Source organism: Oculina patagonica, chromosome 1 (genome assembly GCF_052425735.1).
Source record: "Oculina patagonica isolate OP01 chromosome 1, crgOcupat, whole genome shotgun sequence".
Lineage (NCBI taxonomy): Eukaryota > Metazoa > Cnidaria > Anthozoa > Scleractinia > Oculinidae > Oculina > Oculina patagonica.
In genome coordinates this window covers 41,772,952-41,789,561 of record NC_135758.1, presented here as the reverse complement: position 1 = coordinate 41,789,561, position 16,610 = coordinate 41,772,952, and the positions used below count along the sequence as shown (strand labels likewise).

At 40.4% G+C, this 16,610-nt stretch overlaps 1 protein-coding gene and 1 pseudogene across 2 annotated transcripts; both read left to right on the top strand.

Moving 5' to 3' along the window:
- Nucleotides 1-5,517: 5,517 nt before the first annotated feature.
- Nucleotides 5,518-9,049, top strand: LOC144631578 (uncharacterized; annotated as a pseudogene). The gene is made up of 5 exons (XR_013566770.1): nt 5,518-5,689; nt 6,820-6,882; nt 6,974-7,036; nt 7,361-7,439; nt 7,711-9,049. The product of XR_013566770.1 is annotated as an uncharacterized LOC144631578 (transcript).
- A 2,141-nt stretch (nt 9,050-11,190) lies between these two features.
- Nucleotides 11,191-16,604, top strand: LOC144631535 (uncharacterized). Its single transcript, XM_078489983.1, has 7 exons — nt 11,191-11,304; nt 12,144-12,192; nt 13,347-13,381; nt 14,170-14,232; nt 14,612-14,674; nt 15,204-15,231; nt 15,519-16,604. The coding sequence occupies exons 1-7, from the start codon at nt 11,233-11,235 to the stop codon at nt 16,586-16,588; spliced, it is 1,380 nt and encodes a 459-aa protein (XP_078346109.1). The 5' UTR covers nt 11,191-11,232; the 3' UTR covers nt 16,589-16,604.
- Nucleotides 16,605-16,610: the final 6 nt, after the last annotated feature.

Here is a 16,610-nt window from a genome sequence, read left to right as displayed (position 1 = left end):
CTGGAATGATCATGATCACCAAATATATGGAATTATTGCCTATGGCATGCGCACCTGTCCAAATTTGACGTTAAACCCGCCTTAACAGCATGCATGCAAATTTCTTTGACATCTTAATCTTTTGGCACATTGACTGCAACTGCAAAATAGTTAAGCAATAGAGGACTTTTTTCCGTGTTTACATAGCCTCATCTAAACACTCGGGTGGTTGGGAGAATTCTCGACAGTTATGCAAACCCGAGACTGCGTCTCGAGGTTTGCATAACTGTCTCGAATTCTCCCAACCCCCCTCGTGTTTAGATGAGGCTATGTAAACACGGAAAAAAGTCCTCTATTGCTTTTATAAAATATTTTTCTCAAAAATAATTCGAAAAATGAGGGGATTTGGTTTATTTATTTCTTGATTGAAATAGATTTTCTCAAAACGCGCATTTGACAACACATGAACCAATCAAAATTCGTGTTATAAAAGTTCAAGTAAAATTAGGAATCATAGCACAAGCAGCGGATCTAGCGAGGTCGGTAGCAATGGTATGCATTTATTGTACGGTAAATTGTTCAGTTAGCGATCTTAACGGGTCCAGTTTCTTCTACTGTCGTTTCCTCCGTCTTTGTAGTGTGCTCCAAGCGTAGAATAAACCTCAAATTCTGCTTTGGTTCTCTGACAAATATTTCCATTCTTTCGTCTTCCCCAAGCCCATTTTGAATGGAAAAAGTTCACGACTATTATGGCCAATGTAACAGTAGAATTTTTACGCTAAGGAAGTCTCAGAGAAAATATATTTTAAGCGTCATTTTAATTGCATTTTAAGCAGATTTCCTGGTAAAAACACGGCAACCGATCGGCCGTGCAAAGTTTAAGTTTGTAGCTTATAGTTTCGTTTGCATTGACCTATAATTTTTTTCTAATAAAGAATGACTTGTAGGGAATTTTTTTGTAGTACTTAACCGCAAAAATGTACTTGCAAAAAGTTTACAGCGTATTTTGTTGCATATTTTGTCGTTCGCTTGAGCTCCCTCCAGGCAAAGCGCTGTGGTTCTTCTTTCTTTTGCTTTTTTTCCTCGGGCTCATATGGGAAGAGAAAGCTGGAACAAATATCAAAATTTGGTATTGTTTTCAATTTCTTTAATATCGTACTTGAAATTACTTTGCAAGTCTTTTCATGAGCTATAGGATAAGTGGAGTTTTTTCTAAATTAAAAGCCAATATCTTACCACTAAAGTCTTTTCTTTACTACTCTGTTTACTTCTTTGGTTGTTCGATCGCAACACATGGGTAACCAGGCTTTTATTCAACCGAGAAGACCTGGATGATAAACTAATTTGCATTTGGTGTTACGGCGAATAATAAAAACACTGGGTAGGAAAAACTTTTACTGTTGCTAGGAGATTTTGGTTTTTGGCCAATCACTAAACTGAACAAACAATGGGTATTGTTTTTTAATTTCGTGTTGAGCTCGTAAGATCAACGAGCACTCTCAATCCCCTAGTGAGGTATAAAAAGGCGACAAACTTGGGCCTTTCCCCACATGGACGAAGAAAGGTTTGGCAACCGGAAATGAATTTTGGTTTGTTTAAGAGGTGTTCGCAACTCAACGGTGGAAAAAATGTAAATTTCGGATAGTTTTGTGGTCGTTGTCGTTATTTTTGAAGGCTTTCGCTATGGAGTAAGCTGGAGTTGTCTTAAATTGCCTAAACAAGCAACGAGTGACTTTTTACCGGTGCAGCATGAACGGGAAAACACAGGCGTTAAACTCTATGCGTGTGTTTGTCTGTGTGTTGTCACAACTTACAAATATGAATATTCAAATCTATTCAGTAATTGTTGTTGTGAATTTAAGCTTCGAAAAATCGGCTTTTACGACTGAGTTTTTGAAATAAAATATATAAGAAAAATTTCCGCTTAGGGTGAGTTAGTTTTTATGCAGGTTTTTTGACGAATTTAAGCTTGTGAGAGCGCTTCTTTGTTTAATGTTTTCGACTCGTATATATAATACAATTATTTACATGCGGCGTGCAATTTATTATCGTCGGAGAATCCACTACTGTTTCTGGAATGTAGCCGATAAAACTAAATATTTCTCTCAACATTAGAACGTCAGATTATGACAGTAAAATAAAGGAAAGTAGTAAGAGCGGGCGAGCTCGTATTATTTCAATTTACTTCAAAGGTGATGTTAATAGTTCTTAACTCCAATTCATAGTCGCAAAATTCAACCATTTAATTAAGCAAGACTCCAACGACTTCGGGTAAACCCATGTTCACCTCATCCCACTCCCTGTGTGAATGAATGGTTTCCTTTGTATAGCCCCCAGGTGGGCCACCTTTACATTCCTTATAAGGAAAATGGCCACCTTTGGATCTTACGAGCTTCACACGAAAGAAGGGATTATCTTCCTACCCATGGTATTATACACATAGTCCCAAATGCAAATTAGCTTAGTGGTCCACATGTAGGAATACCTACCCCCAAAGGCATGAAATGGTGCTTTTTTTCGGGGAGTGGCCAGGGGCACTCCAAATGCAAATTAGTTTAGCATCCAGGTCTTCTCGGTTGAATAAAAGCCTGGTTACCCATGTATTGCGATCGAACAACGAAAGAAGTAAACAGAGTAGTAAAGAAAAGACATTAGTGGTAAGATATTGGCTTTTAATTTAGACAAACTCCACTTATCCTATAGCTCATGGTCTTTTTGGCAGTTTTATAATGTTTTTAAATTGTGCCGGGAAACACAGAAAGCGTGACGTCACAACCGTGTTTACATACTCTCATCTAAACACACCTATCGACCAATGAGAGCGCGCGTACTATCTTAATTATTTTATAATTTTCAAGGTTACACGGCCTCTTCATTACTGAACCGTATTGTACTCTGCTAGAGAGGCGCGGTGGCCGAATGGTTAGCGCGCTGTACTCCGGATCCAGCGGTCCGGGTTCGAGCCCTGGCCTGGGCACTGCGTTGTGTTCTTGCCTCTCGTCACCCAGGTATATGAATGGGTTTCGGCAAATTTAATGCTGGGGGTTAACCCTGCGATGGTCTAGCATCCTATCCAGGGGGAGTAGAATTACTCCTAGACCCTTTTGCTGCGGAAACCGGGATAAGCTCCGGCCTGATGGACAACTAGGCTCGTATGTAGACTTGACCTTTACTATTTCACCCTGCTAATGTTTTTTCTCCCTAGCGCCTGTAACTATATTCTGTTGATTGACAATGTCATTGTCAGTTCATAAAACACTGTCACGCGATGTTACTTGATTAGCGATTCCGGGTAACGGGACAGAAGATAATTCTTGTAATGTATGATAATGTGAAAAGGCCACACGTAGCGAAATCTGGAGGTTGATGCAAGTTTTTTTTAGGAGCTGTCCTTGTGGAAAAACAGGAATAAGATATGTAGCCCGGCGTTAAGATCCCCGCTCCTAAGTAAGTCTAGCCTGCGTAGCAGGCGTCTGTGTACGTTTTATAGCGCGTTTAAAAGAGTGCGCGATCGCGAGAAGCCGCGCGAGGAAAAATCGAGGTGACTCCTCGATTTTTTCCTCGCGTGGCCCCCTCGCGCCTTTCGTGTTTCCCATACGCACGCTCAAAACTACGGCGCCTGCTACGCAGGCTAAAGTAAGTCCAACGATTTTTTTTACAGTAACAAAGTAACTAAGCCCTCCCCCGCGCTAATAGTAAGGTCCTTTAGATTTAAAGAACATCCTTGGCAAAAGGCGTTTTCTTATCCCCTCGTATATTATATTTTTAAACAATATTTAGGTCATGAATATGATATAACACACACTCTGGGAAACTAAAAAAGCGCCACCATAAAAATAAATGGAAACTAAGGAGCCAGCCGTGGTAGGACTGCACAAGCTGATTTAAATTTTTAAACGAAAACGACCGCCATCATCATTATAAGTAAAAATTGTAGCCTGTGAGCGGACGGCTGTACACAGGCTGTCACAATTGTAGCAGCAAAAGCTAAGCAAGTTAGAGGGGGTTTTAATTAAGTGGCGTAAAACCAAAACAAAAGTAATCGCTCTGGCCAATCACAAAGGACACAGGCAATCCAGTAAACCAATAAAAACTCGAAGCAATTACATGTAGCGGCCGGCACTATGCGCGAGAAACGCGCGGAAGCGAGTCAGGCGACTGGTTTTGCTTTTTCTTCTGATTGGCTGCGAAAGTAACTATTCGTTATCACAAACCAAAGCAAACGCGAATAGTTTTCGATAGAAATGCAAATTGCTCTAATTATGCCTCCCTTTTAAAACGGTTATTTCTAGTAAACTATTTTCAGTCGCTGGAGTATAATTAATTCCGTTCGTAGACGCTCTTTGACGTGCCCCAAAACGTCTGTTTTAGAGAGTAACATGCAATACGTCCCATTACTACTTTAATTCTTATCCCACCGACCAATTGGTCCATGTACTACTTGTGTCGTCACACTTTTCATAACAAAAAATGTTCAGGATAAAAAAAGACAAACTTCTATTCAGAATAAAAGCAAACAAACAAAGTAATTTACTTTGTTTTTTTACCGTTTAGAGCGGTTTTCGCTCGAGTGTCGAAAGCTAATTGCGTTTGCTTTGGTTTTGCATTACTACGTTTACTGATTGGCTAAAAAATCTCGCGCCACTTTCTCAGCCAATCAGCACTAAAACCAAAACCAATCGTGTCTCGCTCGCGCGCGTTTTCCCGCGCTTCGTGCCAGCTACATGTATTTTCTTCGTGTTTTGATTGGTTTACTGTATTGTCTGTGTCCTTTGTGATTGGCCAGAGTAATTACTTTGGTTTTGGTTTTACGACACTCAATTAAAAACTGCTCTAATTTCTTTGCCGTGTATTTAGACTCACGGACATTGTTCCATGACTAGCGCATTTAAATGCTGTACGTTAACCTGTTTAAAATGTATCACATTTGAAATGTTACGCCATTGCGTGTACAAATTCAAACAGCAATTGTAAACGAAATCTCAACTGATGATGATCGTTGAACGATCGAAACATGTCTTGTTGCAAAATGAAAGTAGTTGTTCATCTTTTAAAAACTGTTCAGCTGACGAAGTAGAAGATAGTCTTCTAAAGTATGCCTAAATGAGCACGAGGAGCGTACTGGGCCAGATACACACGCATTAAATTAAAGGGAACAAAGACGACTAAAGGCCAAAAAACACAAAAGAAAGAAAAAAAGAAGACCAAACTCTCTTAATCTAAGCTTCCGTGTTAATTACAATAAACTATTTTTGTACTGTTTGGCTGCAATTGCTTGACAAAAGAGACAGAAGTAGGTCTCTGTAGCATTTAGTTGCCCTTTTAGGAAAAAAAGCTGCGTGTGGTTAAAAGGTTAGGGATGAGAAAAACACTTAGTATCCGTGGCCATAATGCAGACAGAATTTGATAAATAAACTATTTTTCGACTTGTTTTATGATCCAACTATGATGGCTATGAGCCATGCACGTGATATTTGTGTGATACAACACTCGAGGCAATTTAATATGTTTGTTTAGAAGCTATGTAAGAAGGTCTTAAAAATTGCGGATCAGTGCATAACATCACGTCTGCTGTTAACGTGTCCCGCCGCATTCAATACTAACAGATCAAGGGAGGATTTGCGACAGACGCGACAAGATGCTTTGCTTGGTGCGTTTTCTGTGTTTTTTCCTACTTTGCGTCCTTGTGGATTCAAACCAACAAAGTCAGGTAAAGTAGCAAGCCTCTCTTTCTTAACTTCCGTGCATATCGTGCAGCACAGCTACGTTGACTTTATCAAAACTGTGTCCTTGTAACGCTGTTCTATTAAGAGTATTAACAAACGAATTAATTCGGACAAACTGAGAAACTGTATATGCACGGCTTATTACATCGATGGTGGCGCAATTTGTTGTAAAAATAACAAACTGCCACATATCTGCGCGGACCGTACACTGTATTAATTTCTTACACTGATGTAAAGTTCAATTTATCTGAGAAAATATTTGCGGGTATTTTTATGCACCAAAGCAATACATTAATCTACGGGGTCAAAAAGATCAATCACACTCTGGGTCGCTCGTGTGTTTGCCGGATTAGATATGTCTCTGGAAATCTGATTAAAAAGAAATAATTTTACCCTCTTGCATTCTATTGTTACAAATTTCATTAGAAATGGCCGTTCCCTCGAAAAGGAAGTATTGCATGGGATGTGACGACAACGCAATGGTGTTTATATAGTTCAGTTTATTTCGCATTAAGTTGCTTAGAGCGTCGCTTTTACCTATGATTGGAAAGTTAACCCAACTTACATCACCCTCCCCTCCCACAAGCCTATTTACAAGCAAGTGCGCTTATCCAAATGTACCTTACCCCACCCTCCGTCTAACTGCACTTTTCTCCTTTCTCTACTACGCTTCCTTCTTTTTTACGTCTCTGCTCTTGGATGAATGAACAAACGAACGAACGAACGAACGAACGAATGAACAAACAAGCGAACGAACGAACGCCCGAACAAACGAACGTATGAAGGAAGGAAGGAAGGAAGGAAGGAAGGAAGGAAGGAAGGAAGGAAGGAAGCGAACGACCGAACGAACGAACGTACGAAAGAAGGAATGAATGAATGAATTATTTTATTTAAGTGTCATAGTGTTAGGCTGTTAGGCTAATTGGGCACGCTAAAATAATTTCAAAATTTTCAAATTAACAATCGTTATCAGTCTAAAATATCATGCTAGGTTAAAATCTAAATCATATTTCATCTAAAAATATTTACATTTAATACACAATCTATATAAAAAGTCATTTAAAAGAGATAAATAAAAAAAGACAAGTGGTTGTATTTTTTTGAATTCTTGCAGGGTGACAAGGCAAATAAAGGAAGAGACGGCAAGAACGGCGAACCTGGAATATGTGATATAAAGGTTTGTAAAGAGTCTACAATTCTCAGATCATAACTGATAACTTGAAAGTTAAAATCAGCACTGAATGCAGAATTGTAACTTTCCTTGTTAGGAACTAACAGCGGTCAAGTCAAAGCTTAAAGAGCTCACTCAAGAAGTGGAACGACTTAGAAATGTAAGACGTCCAACTCTAAAATAACATATAATAAATAGATAGTACAGAGATGGCTTAATAGAGACGGGGCGCGGTTGGGAGGGGAAGGGGGGGGGGGGTTTAAACAAAATGGAGTATAGAAAAAGGAGTATAAAAATGTGAACTTCCGGACGGGGGCTTATTAAAGAAAGGAGACTTAAAAGAGAGGGGGACGGGCATAATAGAACGTTTACGATAGCTTTTATGCACAAACTTTATTCCTTTTGGATAAAAGTAACAACAAAAACAACATCATCATCAACAACAACAACAACAACTCTACTATTAACTGTTTTTTTTTTTCAGCAACCTAAAGCAACCCCTTGTGGTTGCGCTTGTATGAAAGTAACAACAACAACAACAAAACCTCAACAGTCAACAGAACGTAAGTAACAATTACTATCTGTACTATAATATGATTTCATTTCAGCAACCTAAACCTACCACTTTTAAAGGAGGCGAGTTACAAACCTTGAATTTTTATTGTATTCGCGGCTATGATAACCTGCTTTCAGTTTCGTTCAGTTAATGTGCGCTACTACAGGTTGGATAAAAACAAAATATTAAAAAAAACTTGGTCAATGAAATAAACAGTGTTGAAAAATAATTTGCAGTATAACATTTGAAACACTGAGGCTTCTGCTATTTCTCCACAGACTCAAAGCAAGATCTTCACTTCTTTGAAAAGTTTCAAGACATTCCCACAAAAGGAGCGGCCGCCGTCAAATCCTTTTCAATTGCTAATGATCTGTTTCTGGTGTTCGCCAATTACTATGGCGACAAATCAAAACATAAAGCCGAGTCTGTTGTTTACAAAATGGAAAACGGGCGGTTGTTCAAAACCAAACTCTCTCTACCCATGGCGCTATTGCTATTGAACACTTTGTAATAGACAAAGTGCACTACATGGCCATTGCAAACCTCTATGATGGCGGCTTTAAAAAGACTGGCTCTGTCATCTACAAATGGATTGGAGACCAGTTTGTACCGTTCCAGTTGATGTCAACAAATGGCGCGTCTGGCTTTAAGTTTTTCACCATTGAAGAAGAACATTACTTGGCCGTTTCAGAATACAAAGACAACAGTACTACTTCAATCGACTCGTTTGTCTACAAGTGGAAGAAGGAAGGTTTGAGAAGTACCAGAACATTTCTACTGTCGGTGCCATGGCTTGCGATTCAGTCGTGATCGCCAACGAGACTTCTTGTCTATGCAAACTATTACCACTCTCAGAAGAAATACAACATCGATTCCAACGTGTACAAATGGTCTGGGGGTCATTTCTTAAAGTCCCAGACGATCAAGACCCAAGGGGCCCGCAGCGCAAAATTCTTTCGCGTCAACGGTCACGTTTTCCTTGCTTTTGCTAACTATTATACTGGGAGCAACTACAACACTAAATCGCCTATCTATAAATGGGATGGTGCAAAGTTTACTTTGTTTCAAGAGATTCCTACCCGTGGTGCTATGGAGTTGCGCCCCTTTGAAGTGAATGGTGAAATGTTCCTCGCTATTGCCAATCATCATGGAAACAGTGCTGGGTACTCAGTTCGTTCAGTTGTGTACAAGGCGTCAGGAGCACAGTTTACTCTTTACCAAGATTTTCAAACCTTCGGAGGTTACGGAGTAGACGCCATTGTGTACAAAGGCCAAAGATACCTTTTGTTTGCTAATTACCACACAAGCGGCAGTTACAACATCGATAGCTCTGTTTACAAGTTTGTGTAGAACTGAGAAAGCGCAGTGGTGTTGAACAATGTAGACTTTTAAGTCCTAATGATTCTCATGCATTTCGTTCAGTACTTTTTTGGGCCTCAGTCCAAAGCATAATCGTGTCTTATGTTTGAAAGTAACCCAAATGTAACTCAACTTCTTGTTTTAAACGAATAATGTTTGAATGGTTGATTTTTTGATAAATAAATGTATCAGTGCTAACAGGTTAGCATGTAGCAGATGTAGGGCTTGTATAACTAATAGCTACAGGTTGAGAACTTGTATGGTTGTCTATAAACTTATTTTTAACGTTGAACCTTTTTATAGCTGTAGGTAGATGAAGTGGTGTTATCTTATATCGATCTAAGCTTTGAAATAACTAATTGGGATAAACATTATTTGGTACAAACACCAATTTCAAGTTTGTGTAGAGTATTCATTGCAGTTGAACTGTGCAGCCTTGTATCTGCAAAGCATTTACAAGTTTTTTATTGAGTATAATTTTAGGCCTCAGACTAAAGCATAGTTGTGCCTTAATTTGAGAGTAAACCAAATGTAATTTAACTTCCCGTTTCTAATGAGGAATGTTTGGGTTTGATAACTAAGCAACAGGTTGAGAGCTTGTATCGTTGTCTAGAAACTTATTTGTAACCTAGACATTGTTATAGATGTTGTTACATGAAGTGCTGTTGTCTAAAATCGATCTATAATGCTTTAAGATAACTAATTGCGATGAGCATTAAATAATGAAAATAATGTCCATAGCACCTGTCCAATTTGACGTTAACCCAAAGTAGCGATCCAGACCTTGGGGTGTTATCAGTAGTATAGTAGGGATAGGACGGATCTATGAGTGGGAATCTCATTAGCGCGAGCAGGAATACATTAACGGACGTGGCGTCATAAGCTCATGAATGAAATGCTGTGGAATCTAATTATCTTATAACCAGTTTGTTAGGTTTGTCATGTTGTATTTTTTTCTTGGTTGGTTCAACTGACTTTATAGGCTTCGCATTATTTTTGGATCGCAGTAACGGCATAAATGTTAATGTATTCCTGCCTTCGCTAATTCCTGCTCAAAAAGCCGGCCTTACCGGTTCCCACTATACTACTTTCATCCTCTTGGAAACTGCATGATAACAAGGGAAGAGCATGTCACTACATGATAACGAGGAAAGAGAAATAACAGCCTTACATGTTCAAGCGCTCCTGTCCCCCAAAAAATCCTAGTTTAATAATAATAAAGTATTTTTCGTTTGTCTCACGACGTAGTGTCACTTGTGATGTAGATCGCGACGTTTCGACTGCACGCTGCTAGTCTTCATCAGGCGATAAGGTGTGTGCTTTGAAACGGCGGAGGTCTGGCTACGGAAAGTCGGAAACTACATTAAGATCACACCTTGTGCGGCCGAAAGACGCCATTGATCCGACTAAACAAGATGGCGTCGTTTACAGAATTTTCTGTGAGTGCGGCAAAGTTTACATTGGCGAGACTGGAAGACCTATGCAAGACAGGATCAAAGAACACGACCGGGACATCCGACTCGCCCGTATCCAGACCTCCGCCGTTTCAGAGCACACCCACAACAGCGGACACTACCCGCTTTGGAATGAGGTAAAGTTTATTGATCGTAAACCACACAGGTACACACGCAGGGTCAAAGAGGCAATTCAGATAAGACTTCACCCTAATAATGTCAACAGGGACAGTGGAATTTAAATTCCCGAAGCATGGATGCCCACGATCAAAAAACACAACACCAGGAGAACGGAACGACAGCGGACCCCTGAGGAGACAACAGCACACCTTAACAGCGAGGATCGAAATGCACCAATCACAGCTGTTGAAAACCAACCAATCACAGCGCAGCAGCAATGGCAAGCTCCAACATTCTTGGGTGCTTCCGAGCCCAACAAGTACTCAGTCTCCTCTCTTTTTCGTGACCATCAATGACCTACATACATCCGGGGTAAATTATAAAACGGCTGGGCACCATGTCCCACCCAGTTAAAAAATGAGACCCAGATTATAAACCGGTTAAAAAGGATTCCGGGGTAGATTATGAACCGGCTGGGCTCCAGGCCTCACCCGGTAAAAGACTCAGAAGTAGGCCTCTGTAGAATTTAGTTGCCCTTTTCAGCGAAAATCTATTAGTTAAAGGTTTAAGAACGAGAAAGGCTATTAGTGATACTCTAAATATAGATTCCCGGCGTTAATTCAGACACAAGTTGGCAAATAAATTATTTCCACCCTAGATTTAACCTTTCTATCCTCTAATTGTCATACCCGGCAATGAGCCAAGCACGTTATACTTGTGTGATACAACTCCGCACGTAGTTTAATGTTTGTTTAGAAACTAAAAACGGCTTAAAAGTTGCGGATCAACACATAACATCACGTCCTGCAGTTTATTTGTTCCACATTCACTATAGTGCAAGGCGAGATTTGCGGCAGACACGACAAGATGTTTTGCTTGGTGCGTTTGTTGTGTTTTATCCTACTTTGTGTCCTTGTGGATTCAAAGCAACAAAGTCAGGTAAATTATTCAATTTTTTAATATATAGTGGCCTCTCTTTCTAAATCCTCCTTTCATGTCGTGCAGCCCAGCTACGTTGACTTTCTCAAAACAGCGTTCTTGCTCGTCCATTCTTAACAAACGCATTCATCCTGACAAACTGAAGCTAGGTCAGTCTATGGCCGGAATCGCCTCTTGATCACGGCTACATAGTGATAAGCACATCTTCAGAGGCAGGTGGAAACATGGACATGATTTTCTTGATTTTTATTTTGAGCACTGTTCATCAGTGTTTCATTTGATATATCCAGTATTCCCTTCCTTGTCACTCGCGACCCATTCTCGACCCACGTGACACTGACCACGCAACTCCGGTAATATCCACGCGAAAGCCGATTCAAATTTGCATGTATCCGCGCGGTATTCTGACGTCAAGGGTTATTGAACCATAAAATCTCCTATTGCAGTCGTTTTGTGGGTCTGTTACTGGGAAAAGAACAAAAGATGAGCAACTATTGTCCTTGGGTAACGGTCCCACAAGCAACCGCGAGATGGGACTCGCCCCAGATCTGATGTCGTTTCTAAAGTGGTGAATCTATTTGCTGATATCCGGTCACATTGCTGGTTGCTTTGTGGTTGTCTACATTTATAATTCCAGGATTATTAAATGACTATGTATAAATACCGCCATTAATCTAGCAGTGAGAGATGCCCGTTTATACAAACGAACTGGATGGTGACGGGATTATCGACTAAACGCTCGTCAATCGTTGCGTGAGTTTTCGTATTATATTGAAGATAAAAATCACTTTTTTAAAACACATCACAAAGTACATCTCAACTCTTGTGTTTTTTCTCAGGCCTCGACCAGCTATCAATGTGGTTGCGATGGAAGAGATGGACGTGACGGTAAGTACACCATTCAGGTTGTCAGATTTAAAAGGGCTTTAGGAAACATCTTAAACAGGTGAACCTGGCTTGTGGCAGGGTCAGCCAGGGAGGGGGGGGGGGGAAGGTAGGTGGTACTGTCAACTCTTCCACGGAAGCCAATGAATTTGTCTTTGCCTCGTGTGCTTCCCGATTTTCTTTTCCAGGGCTAACGAAATTGCTAAGCAATTGTCCAGCACTTTAAATTACCTTAAAGTAAATTCTGTACTTTCCAACTTCTTGCTGACGTCCGTAGAATTTATACTGTTTTCAATCAGATCAATGAAATGGCATGCGGCTAGCAAAGGTTTATTTGCCAATGTAGGATCAGAAAGAACAGCTCACAAGCGCAAAAACTTCGTAGCCTCCACGGATAATTCCTGAGATGGATCTGAAGCTAGTGCCCCCCCCCTTCCTCCCCTTTTTCTTTTTTTTTTTTTTTTATTTAGTGGGCGCTCTTTCCTTAACCATTTTTTACTAGAATTTCCTGCGGAGGGCGTACGTAAACACTCGGTAGTCAAGTTTTGGAAGCGCATATAAAGCCTGGTTTTCACTAGCGACGCAAGCACAAGCGGAAGCATAGGCGCAATCACGCAAAAAAGACAAATTTTGATCCTTGTGCTTGTGCTTGCCGAAGCATCAAAATGTAATGAGCTTGTGCTTTTGCTTGAGTCGAAGCCGTTTTCACGGAGAAATAAGAGCCGTTATCTTTGCGCTTGTGCTTGCGTCGCTAGTGAAAACCAGGCTTAAAAGTTGAGTAATGGCACAGGCAGACAATCTTCTGTGTTTGAGGCCGCGTGACGTAAGTGTCACGGTACACGCTATTTGATCTCATATTTCTCGTTCACTGTAATTTGTAACGACTGACCTCGGCTTTAGTCAACTGATCGTGAGAGTTGCTCCATAAAATACTGAATTTTGCATCTTTTGATTGCAAACTTTGATCTTCTGTAAGCCAGATAAATAAAGTTTACTTACATTTTACCGTTTGTGTGATCTTTTGGGATTTTTTGGGGTTTTGAGGCCGTTAATTCCTTGGTAGCCGTCACCGCCCCCAACAAAAGTTCACTTACGTCACGCGGCCTCAAACACAGAGGATTGTCGGCCTGTGGTAATGGCAGACCTTTTATTTGTAGGGAGAGATGGCTTAAATGGAAGGGATGGAGTTAAGGTCAGTATTTGCTCTTTACGTTCATAGTTGCCACAGACATCAGTTTCAAAATTTTCCTGACTTTTCCCTGTAAAAAAATTAAATTTCCCTGACTAAAAATCAAATTCCCTAACGGTTTTCCTGGCCCGGGGGGGGGGGTACTCCATATAATGGCCTATACGGGGAGGCTCCGCCCGAAAGGGGTACCTTTTTCAGGCTTCAGGTATATAAAAGGGTAGGGATTTCACTAGTTTTGGTATATGAAAGGGTACGAAAATCCGTTATTTGGGTTTTAAAAGGGCCTTTAATTAAAATATTTTGAACAGACGCACTTTATGGCTGTATTATTTTAATTTATTAAGCGCTGCAAGAAAATGACAAGAAAACGTCTTGTTCTTAGTCTATTCTATGTCTTTTAGGTATATGAAAGGGGTACCTTTTTTCAGTAAAAGGTATACGAAAGGGGTACAATTTCTGTCAAAATGGTATATAAAAGGGTAAGGGGTAAAAGCTTGGGGCGGAGCCTCCCCATATAGAACTTTTTTGAGTGCCCCCCCCCCCGGGTTCCCTGACCTTCAAGAATTTGATTTTTCCCTGACCATTTCTTGACCTCTGTTATCCCTTATGATGTAAACCAGTAGAAAACAAATCTCAAAACCAGGCCACATTGGTAGTAGGCGAACGCTAACCCAAATGTTATTCACCCCACCCCCGTAGCTTTACTCCTCCCCTTCCTTGACTATCCCCTCCCCCTCCATATCACTGCCAGTAGCTGAGCTATTTATCAAAGCGTGTGTTGTATCTCGCAGGGTGACAAGGGAGATCAAGGTAGAGATGGCAAGAAAGGCGAACCTGGGATCTGCGATATAAAGGTTTGTAACGAGTCTTTAATTTTCATGTCATTCATATCATAACAGAAACTCCTAAGGGGTTGAAGCGTGTAGCGCGCGTTCACAGTTCGTCTGAATATTCAGTTTTGCTAAGAACCATATATGGAAAAACTAAGGGTTTGTACGCGAATGCTTTTTAAAAACACGTAACGTCATTTCCGGGTTTGCTTACTTCAATTCCGCCCTACCAAGCTGCTCAAAAACAACATTTCGTCATCTTGCGCGAGCTAGCGCGCGCTGTGAATTTAATTCAAAAGTTGCAATTTTGCCTGGGTAATTTCATCTCATGATTTTACAAATTTGGTACTTAAACTCACAGCATTTCTCACTCAAGTTTAACACCTTTAACTTACTTTGTTAGGAACTAACAGCGATCAAGTCAAAGCTTAAAGAACTCACTCAAGAAGTGGAACGACTAAGAAATGTAAGGCGTGCAACTCTTAAATACAATCATAAATAGCTAGTGTAGAGATAGCTTAATAGAGGGCAAAAGGGTTGGTGGGGTGGGGGGGGGGGTGGTGTTTAAAATTTTTATCTTCCAGATTTGGGGGGGAGGTGGTATTAGAAAAAGGGCTGCTTAAAAAAGAGATGGGAGGGCTAGATAGAGCTCTTAGGGACGGACCATTATTTTCTTGGAGGGGGGATGAAAAATTTTCCTCTGCAAACTTTTTTTTTAGTTTATGCACCTCTGCAAACATTTTTTTTCGAAATTCTTACTATTTTTTGTTATACAAATCGCTTTTTCAAACAATTTTTTTTTGTCTTTCCAGGCCCTGCAAACAATTTTTTTTCAATATTTTTCATCCCCCCCCCCTCCAAAAAAATAATGGTCCGTCCCTTAAGGCGGTACACACTTTATTGCGATGAGATAAAAGCAAAAACAACAACACTGTTATAGTCAAGACAACTTAATTAACGACAATTGACTGTGCTATTAATTGATTTCCTTTCAGCAAACTAAACCGGCTCCTTGTGATCGAGGTGAGATAAAAACCTTAAATTGATATTATATTTGCAGCTATGTTAAACTGTTTTCAATGTCGTTTAGTTGCTGTCTGCTACTAAAGAGTTTAAAAGAAAAACAAACAAACAAAACATGCCCCAAAATGAGAAAGTGCTGAAAATGATCATTCTTGCATTTGAATGTGTAATTGCTGTTGAAATGTTTATAATGTTCTGTTAATTTACTAACACGAACTAATATATTGAAATAATGTAATAAGTTATACTCATTAAAAATGCAATACTGGTCTGCTATTTCTCCGCAGACTGCAAGCAAGGTCTTTACTTCTTTGAAAAGTTTCAAGACATTCCCACAAAAGAAGCAGCTGCCGTCAAATCCTTTTCAATTGGTGATGATCTGTTTCTGGTGTTCGCCAATTACTATGGCGACAAATCAAAATATAAAGCCGAGTCTGTTGTTTACAAAATGGAAAACGGGCGGTTTGTACAAAACCAAACTATCTCTACCCATGGCGCGTATGGTATTGAACACTTCGTAATAGACAAAGTGCACTACATGGCCATTGCAAACCATTACGATGGCGGCTATAAACAGAACTCTGTCGTCTACAAATGGAGCGGAGACCAGTTTGTACAGTTCCAACTGATTTCAACAAATGGTGCGTCTGGCTTCAGGTTTTTCACCATTAAAGGAGAACATTACTTGGCCGTTTCAGAATACCACGATGGCAGTACTCAGTCAATCGACTCGTTTGTCTACAAGTGGAAGAAAGGAAGGTTCGTGAAATACCAGAATATTCCTACAGACGGTGCCATGGCTTGTGATTCAATCGTGATCGCCAACGAGACTTACCTTGTCTACGCAAACTCTTACCACTCTCAGAGGAAATCCAACATCGGGTCAAACGTGTACAAATGGTCCGGAGGTCATTTCTTGAAGTCCCAAACGATGCAGACCCAAGGGGCCCGCAGCGCAAAATTCTTCCGTACCAGCGGTCACGTCTTTCTCGCTTTTGCCAACCATTATACAGGGAGCAACTACAACACTAAATCGCCTATCTATAAATGGGATGGTGCAAAGTTTACTTTATTTCAAGAGATTCCTACCCGTGGTGCTATGGAGTTGTGCCCGTTTGAAGTGAATGGTGACATGTTCCTCGCTATTGCCAATCATCATGGAGATAGTGCTGGGTACTCAGTTCGTTCAGTTGTGTACAAGGCGTCAGGAGCACAGTTCACTCATTACCAAGATTTTCAAACCTTCGGAGGTCATGGAGTAGACGCCATTGTTGACAAAGGCCAAAGATACCTGGTGTTTGCCAATCACTACAAAAGCAATTATAACATCGATAGCGCTGTTTACAAGTTTGTGTAGAACTGAGAAAGCGCAGTGGTGT

Excerpts from the sequence above, each read along its gene's own strand:
- LOC144631535 (XM_078489983.1), top strand. The coding sequence starts at position 11,233 with ATGTTTTGCTTGGTGCGTTTGTTGTGTTTTATCCTACTTTGTGTCCTT. Across the intron at positions 14,233-14,611 it reads CTGGGATCTGCGATATAAAG|GAACTAACAGCGATCAAGTC; the intron begins GTTTGTAACGAG and ends TTACTTTGTTAG. Across the intron at positions 14,675-15,203 it reads AAGTGGAACGACTAAGAAAT|CAAACTAAACCGGCTCCTTG; the intron begins GTAAGGCGTGCA and ends ATTTCCTTTCAG.